Source organism: Marmota flaviventris, chromosome 15, assembly GCF_047511675.1.
Source record: "Marmota flaviventris isolate mMarFla1 chromosome 15, mMarFla1.hap1, whole genome shotgun sequence".
Taxonomy (NCBI): domain Eukaryota; kingdom Metazoa; phylum Chordata; class Mammalia; order Rodentia; family Sciuridae; genus Marmota; species Marmota flaviventris.
In genome coordinates this window covers 2,855,434-2,863,115 of record NC_092512.1, presented here as the reverse complement: position 1 = coordinate 2,863,115, position 7,682 = coordinate 2,855,434, and the positions used below count along the sequence as shown (strand labels likewise).

Here is a 7,682-nt window from a genome sequence, read left to right as displayed (position 1 = left end):
TTTTGGAACTCTGGGTCCTGGTGGGCTGTGGGTGCTCTGAGCGTCCTGGGAGCTGGGTTGGGGGCAGTTCCCAGCCAAAGGGCCTGCACCAGTGAGGGTCAGGGATAGGGTGGCCAGGACAACAAGGACAGTGATGCCCACTGCTTCTTGGGCACGGGGCCAGGGAGTCGTTCCTGTGGAGGGTCACAGTATCCCCTGCTGGGCACGCCTTTGGTGCCAGGGCTCAGGTCCTGCCAGCTAGAGTTATGGGTGCTCCCCGCCCCAGCAGCCCCATGATGTCCTGGAGCCAGAGGCCCATGGGCTCCGTGGGGACCATACTGGCCCCTGCTCCAGGTACTCCCTCTGCAGCCTCAGCAAGCCCGTTCCACTGAGCCTCAGTGTTCTTGTCGTCAGTGGGGTTGTAAGTGGCATTCCTAGCTCCTGTCCACACCCTCTCCAGGGCCTGCAGTGGCAACGACACTTTGCCTGGGGCCAAGGTGGGGGCTTTTTCCCCCCGGCCCCACCCCTCTCCCAGCTGCCCAGGCCACAGGGCACCTGAGCACAGAGGACTTTCTCATAGGCAAGGGCCCGACCTGGGCCTGATTCCACCTCACCTGCTTCAGTGGTCCTGGCCAAGTCCCCAGGCAGGGACACTCAGAGGGCCTGTCCTCCTCCACAGCCCCCTTCCCACGTACGGCCTGGTCAGGGTCCTGGGAGCTCAGGCAAGGGCAGAAGCATGTGGGAGGTGATTCCAGGGTCCACGGAGCTGATCAGAGATCCAAGCCAGAGAGTGCTTCTCCTGGGTCAAAGGCATGGAGCCGCGGGCTGGGCCAGGACGGCCAGGCTTGTCCTCTGTAGCTCCGGAGGGGAGACCCACCCTGTGGCCTTCAGCCGGCTGGCCTGTGTGCCAGTGGTCATGTCTGGTCCACAGGATGGGGCCTGAGGCCTGCTGTCCTCCCGGGGCAGGAGGGCCTTCTGAGTCTGTTTCTTGAGAGGCTCTGAGCAGTGCCCAGGGGAGGAGCAGGGCTCTGGGCTCTGGTTCCGTTCCTGCCCTTGCTCGTGGTGGCACCGCACACCATTCCCCCCAGCACAAAAGGTGGACAGAGACGCCCCTCCTGCGCAGGCTCAGGTGCAGACGGGATCTCAAAGCCCTTGGGGGTCACGCTGTCTTCTGTAGAGTTTAGGGGGCCTCAGGTGGGGGCCTTACAGAGGTGACCCCCTGTCCTGGCCCAGTGTGCAGCATTTATGTCCCCACATTCCCCTGTCCTGTGCTGCCACCTGGGTGTGGGCAGGTCTCTTTCGGTTGCTTCTCTAACCTTCCTGGGAGCCTACAGACCCAGGTGACCTCTGCTCCTTCTCCTGAGGAGCTCCTTCTGTAGACAAGGGGCCCAGTGAGCAGCAGCCCGCCTACCCTCCTGGGTTTTCAGTGGGTGCAGGAGACCCCAGGAAGGCAAGTAACTGGCACTCAGACCACCACACCCATCCGGAGCCCATGCAGACATGGCTAATCAACCGCAGCACAGTGGCCCTAGAATCTCAGTGCGGTGCCCTGGTACCCATCTGCAGTCCATCCAAATGAGACCAGTTTGCTGCCCCGGCCCAGCAGGTGTCTGGGCTGGCCACCCGGCCAAGCCCTGACCTTTGGCCCCTGGCAGAGTGCTGCTGACCTAAGGTTCAGGCCCATTGGTGAGGGCCTGGGTGAGTGCACGAGGACCAGCACTGAGAAGGATCTGGGGGCCCGAGCCCTTGGAGCTCTTGTGCATGCTGACCACGTCGCCGCTGCTGGGCTCACACTCTGCTCCGTGCCTGCGGAAGAGGCCACGGACGGTGGCCTGGAAGCCACTGGTGACGAAGCAGTAGACAATGGGGTCCATGCAGCTGTTGAGGCTGCTGAGGGTCACGGCCACGTGGTAGACCACCAGGCTGGTGTGGTGCGGCACGCTGGGCCACAGCGCCACAGCCACCTGGCGGGCGTGGAAGGGCGTGAAGCAGACGAGGAAGATGACGAGCACCGTGAGCAGCAGCTGCATGGCCCGCACGCGGCGCTGCCGGCCCTGGCGCAGCAGGCCTGGCCGCGACAGTGCGCACACGATCCGGCCCGTGAACACGCTGATGACCAGCAGCGGCAGCAGGAACTCCAGCACGGTCAGCGCGAACACGCGGCAGCAGGGCCGCCCGCCTGCCGTCACCCCCAGCACCGACAAGGTCACGGAGCCAGCGGCCAGCCACACGAAGGCGCACACAGCCCTGGCACAGGCGGGCTGGCGCCAGCGGCGGGAGCCCTCGGGCTGCACGATGGCCAGGTAGCGGTCCACGCAGATGCAGGTGAGGAAGAGGATGGAGCAGTGCATGTTGAGGAAGTAGCCCAGGACGTGCGGGAAGGCGCAGCGCAGGCAGCCCCGCGCACCGTAGAAGACCGCGAAGCGCGTGGGCAGGGACAGGCCCACCAGCAGGTCAGTCACCACCAGGTTGATGGTGTAGATGACCGACGGCGTCTTGGCTCTGGTGCGGCAGCAGAAGACGTACAAGGCCAGCCCGTTGAGCACCAGCCCGGCCAGGAAGATGACCCCGTGCACCACCATCAGCGCCAGCCAGAGGCCTGGGAAGGCCGAGTGCAGCTCCTCGTCCAGCAGGGCGAACAGGTGGAAGAGAGAGGTCTCTGGCACACTGCTGTTGGCTGGCACCGTGGCGTTGGGGGCTGCCAAGGCCCAGGGCACTGCTGCAGGCGCAGAGGGCATGGCGGTGGCCCTGGAAGGAGAAGGGGTTACCTGCAGCACCAGCCTGGCAGCCAGCTCTGTTTGAGGCTGGCCCTTGCTTGGTCTGTCCACTCTGTCCCCTCCCACACCCTTGCCTGGCCCCGCCTGAGACCCTGCTCTCTCTGCACCACTCACACCTGACACTTGCAGTGTGGACCTTCAGCAAAATGCTAAGGTTTTGGGGACTGTCCTTACTAGACAGGCACAAGCACATTCCCCACAGGACTGAGTTCAGGTTGGAGGGAGAAAACAAAGGTAAGATCATAGGGCTCAAAATGTGGTTTCAGGGCCTGGTTCCATTCTGGTTCTTCTACTTACCTGCTATGCATCCTCAGGCAAGTCACTGAACCACCCTGTGCCTGATTTCCTAATCTGCCGTATTGGAATTTAGCTGCTGCTGGGAGGATTAACTGAACTGATCTGGATCAAGGGCACAGCAGCCCCTAGCACAAGTGGTGGCTGATAAACTTGTTCTGCTGGGACAGAGCCCTGCCCATGGGGAGGGCCATGAGCTGCTCGCCCCACCCCTGACCCCACACCCACCATCCTCCTGCCACCTGTCTGTCCTCACCTCCACCAGGTCAGCTCCAGGTCAACACCCTGGTCCTTTCCCAAAGGGAGTGGGTGCTCAGCAGAGCAGAGGGGCTGAGAGCCAGCTGCTGTCCTCTACGGGCCCTGAGAGCAGGGCACACTTACCCTGACCACCAGGCTGCTCGCTGGGGTGGAGCTTGGAGCCAGGTCCCAGCAGCCACCGGGAGGGTGTGGGTCTCAGGCACACTGTGCTCTGCGCAGGGGAGGGTGGGCAGGGGCTGGGCTGGAGCCGCCCACTCTGTTTACGTTCCTGCGAGCAGTGTTTAACTGGCCCTGATTTATCCCTTTATTTATAAAGGAAGGGTTAACAGGATCCTGCCCCCACCCCAGGCTGGGCTGACCCTCCAAATAAGGACATTTCTGTCTTTTTCAGGAGAGAGGAGAAGCCTCTGGGGAGAGGCAGGGAGGCGGGGTGGGCACCCAGACATTCTTGGTGCACTGGGTCCCCCTGCGGGGTCAGGAAGACTCTTCCCGATTCCTCCTAGGGGCCATCTGCTGTAAATAGCCTAGGCACTGCCACTCCCAGAGACTGGCTGCGTGGCCTTGGGCAGCAGGCTCCCTCGGCCATTCCATCCTGCTGAAGGGGGAACACTGAGTCCTATGTCCCAGGGGACAGGGGACTGTACCCAGCCTAGCAGGGGTGGGTGCAGTGAAGGGACACTTGCTTCCCAAGGGTCAGGTCTGGCAGGCAGGTAGCCCCAGCTCCATCCTTAGCTCAGAGAGGTCGGCACCTGCTTGAGGTCACCCAGCGTGCTCTCTGCCTCTGGGAGCCCTGCCCTGGACATCTGCCACCCCAGGCTGCTAGGGCAAGCCAAGTGAAGCCCAGGCCTATGCCTGCACCCTGCCCCCCCCCCCAGGGGCCAGGTCATAGTGTCCTCTGGGTGGGCTCTCTATCACCCCTCACAGGCAGGCCATCCCTGATGGTGATGAGTGGATTGGTCTTCCTCCAACCCTGGGGGACTCCGAGGGCCAGGGGGCCAGGGCAGGGCTCTGAGGGCATGAGGGGCCATGGGGGCTCAGGACCTGGAGGCCCAACCTCTGGGCTTTGCCTCCGGGCAGCAGGGAGAGCCAGAGGTCTTCAGGAAGGAGAGGAACGTCATCTTGGAGGCAGGACCTGAGGCGTCACCAGTGTCAGCAAGGGGACAGTGTGCAGAGTGGCTTTCCACTTTGTCTGCTCTGGCCTGTCTCAGTGTCACAACCAAAGACAAATAATAAACATAACCAAATGTTTCCTCTGGGAGCTGGTCCCAGGATGTCGCTGACCACAGGGTCCTGCCCTCCCGGGAATCTCCCCAGGGCCAGCCTTGCGTGCTCACCAGCCACTGTGGGGACACGGACCAGGGCAGTGGGAACTCTGGGGTCTCCAGAGTCTGGGGGTGGATGGGACCTTCAGAACACCCCAGAGGCCAGACAGGTGAGGAGAGAGGGATTCTCAACTCTGAAGTCTGATCCCTGATCTCACACAGAGCTGAGCCCTGATCTTGGTCACACAATGGTTCTAAAACTGGTTGCACTGAGCCATGATCCCAGCAACGTGATGAATCTTGATACCGGCCACTCTGAGGCCTGATGTACTGAACCCTAATCCTGGTCACACACTCATCCTCAGTCCCAGTAACACATTGAGCCTTGGTCCTCGTCATGGCCGGAGACCTGATCCAGGTCACATTTTAACCCCTGATCTCAGTCACATACTGAGCCCTGATCCTGGTCACATGCAGATCCCCAATCCCAGTAACAGAAGGAGCCTCGTCCCTGGCACACTCCAGACTAGGACAGGCATTGGACCGACTCTGGTCTCACACTGGCCCAGTCCCTGCTGCACTCTTACACTTGGTCCACATCACACTGGAAGCCTTAATGCCAGCCACACTCAGCCCTGGTCCTGGCCACAGCCTGCTCCCATCCTGCCCTCCCCTCTTCTCTCTGCTGAGTCTGGCTTCTCTGGGATGATGCCCCCTACCCCCAGCACCTCTCCTGTCCTCTGCCTCCCTTTCCACAGTGACTAATTAAATGGCCACTCTCTGCGCATCTGCCCACAACCCTTTTTGTCCTGGAGGACGAGGAACTCAAATGTGTGCTCCAGTCCCTGTTTGCCGTGAAGGTGGCCAGTGAACACTTCAGAGGAAGTCTAGGCCCTCGGGGGTCGGCTGGCCTTGGCTCACCTGCCCAGGCAGAGGGGAGGCAGAGGGCCTGGGGGAGATGATCCCATTGCCTGTCCCCTTCCTGGAGGGTGCTTTGGGACTGTCCATGGCCGAGCAGCCTCCATGGCCTGGAAGAGCTGGTCGGAGCCCAGTGGGCAGGGCTGATGTCATGTGCTTGCAGTGCCGGGCATGGTGCTGGGGCTCTGGGCCTGGGGCCTGCGCCAGGGCTGCAAGACTTCACATAGCACTGGTCCCAGCCTGCTTTGCCTGCCCACACCTGGACACTTCCCTGGGGTGGGCAGAAGAACAGCCCTCTGTGGTCAGAGTCAGACGGGAGAAGAGCCGGAGGACACCACGACCCTTAATGCCACTCCTGATCCTGCCTCGGGGGGCTTCCTGAAGACCTCTGGCTCTCCCAGCTGCCAGGAGGCCAAGCTCAGAGGCTGGGCCTCCAGGTTCTGTTACTGGGATTGGGGATCTGCATGCGACCAGGATCAGGGCTCAGTATGTGACTGATATTAGACACCAAGGAACTGGAGTCCAGCTCGAGCTCAGACTGACCCATCCGTGCCTGGGTCCCTCTCTGAAAACGATGTGTCCTTCCTTAGAGTCTCGGAGCCTCCGTTTCCTCATCTGTAAAGTGGGGGTCATTGCACCACCGTGACACTGGGCACGTAGTAGGTGCTCAAAATAGGGAAGCGAGGTAATGAGGAGATGAGCTCCACCTGATGGGATGCAGGGCTCAGGGGGCATGTCTTGCTCCCCTCCTCAGCAGGGCCCCGACTGGACCTGCTAGCGGGAGGGTGGCTTCTCCCAGAGTGACCTTGCCGCCCTCCTCCTGGGCTCCTGGTGCTGCTAACTGCCCTGGCAGCCTGGCAGGCCTCCGGGGCCAGGGCCCTCAGGGCAGTCAGGGCACCCTGCCTGAGGGAGCCACAGTGGGCCCACATTCTGCATGCCCTGCCCCTCCAGGCCTCTGCTCCCTCCCTGCACCTGGACACACTCGGTGACCACTGTTAGGACTCGCTCCCAGCTCTCCTCCTGGCTCCTCTCTGGGCCCCAGGAGCTGCTTCCTGCGCTCTCCCACTGGAGTGGTCCCCTGCACTGCTGTGTGCCACCCTGCCATCAGACCGTGGCATCTTGGGGTGAGCAGCCCAGGGCGGGTCTGCGATCTTTCTGAGCCAGCCCCAGGGAGGACGGCAGGGTGGGCCGTGCCCACCAAAGGGGCAGAGGAGGCCTGGTTTGGCTCCGCCTTACCACCCCCCCGCCCAGAAAGGCTGACACCTCTTCTAGGAAGCTCACGGCAGTCGCTGACCACTGGGTCCTGCTAACGTTAGCTCCCAGCTCCCACTGCTGCGTGGTGACCTCCACCTGTGGGGCCTGGGCCAGGTACTCCACCCCTGGGAGCCTCGGTTCCCTCACCCGGGACTCTGGGGACCCTGTTTTTCGAGTGCATCAAGGAAACCTGGCAGTGACTGGAGGTGTTGGATGACGGGGAGACGCACCTGTGGGCACCCCACCTGGGAGGAAGGCTTGATTCCAGAAAGGGCGCTAGAGGCCCGCCGCCCACAGGTGGGAGAGGGGGACCACCCGGCACTTCTCGGAGCCTTTGCGAAGCCCTGACTCTGGGGATCTCCCAGAGAGGGGAACCTTCCCACCAAGTCATCTGATCCTGTCCCCTCCCCTGGGGCCCACCCCATCCAGCCTGATGGCCACAACAAAGCCCCACACCTGAAGGGCATGGTTGCCGCCCCACTGCCCCTCCCAGCTGCTGCGCGTCTGCTGTGGGCAGGGCAGGCGAGGCCAGGGCTCTTGCTGGACGCCGCCTGGGCATCAGTTGGGGTGTCTCTGTAGCTGCCTCCTTGGTGGGTAGGGAGGGCAGGTCCTGAGTGCTCTCTAGGCCCCTCTCAGGTCCAGCTGTCCCTCCTCTGCCTGCTGCATGTGGGGCTGGGTAAAGAGGTGGCCTGGGCCCCGGATTCTGCGTGTGGCCTGCAGCTCGTGAGCCAGGGCAGGGAGGGCAGGCGTAGAGAATGGGTGCGGAATCTTCCCACCAAGTGTCCAAGCTCCACTAGGAGGAGGGAGCCCCATAGAAGGCCGCAGCATGCCCAAGGTCACCCAGCATGGAACTGGTGGACCTGGGGACCAGACCCAGATTGGGCAGGACCAGACACGGACAGCAGTGATCTGCACATGGCGACTCTGGGCCAGGAGTGTC

At 62.6% G+C, this 7,682-nt stretch overlaps 1 protein-coding gene across 1 annotated transcript; it reads right to left on the bottom strand.

The window, feature by feature from the left end:
* Positions 1 to 1,646: 1,646 nt before the first annotated feature.
* Gpr20 (G protein-coupled receptor 20) lies at positions 1,647 to 2,717 on the bottom strand. Its single transcript, XM_027946362.3, has one exon. It carries the CDS (start codon positions 2,715 to 2,717, stop codon positions 1,647 to 1,649), a length of 1,071 nt encoding a protein of 356 aa, XP_027802163.2.
* Positions 2,718 to 7,682: the final 4,965 nt, after the last annotated feature.

Excerpts from the sequence above, each read along its gene's own strand:
- Gpr20 (XM_027946362.3), bottom strand. The coding sequence starts at position 2,717 with ATGCCCTCTGCGCCTGCAGCAGTGCCCTGGGCCTTGGCAGCCCCCAAC.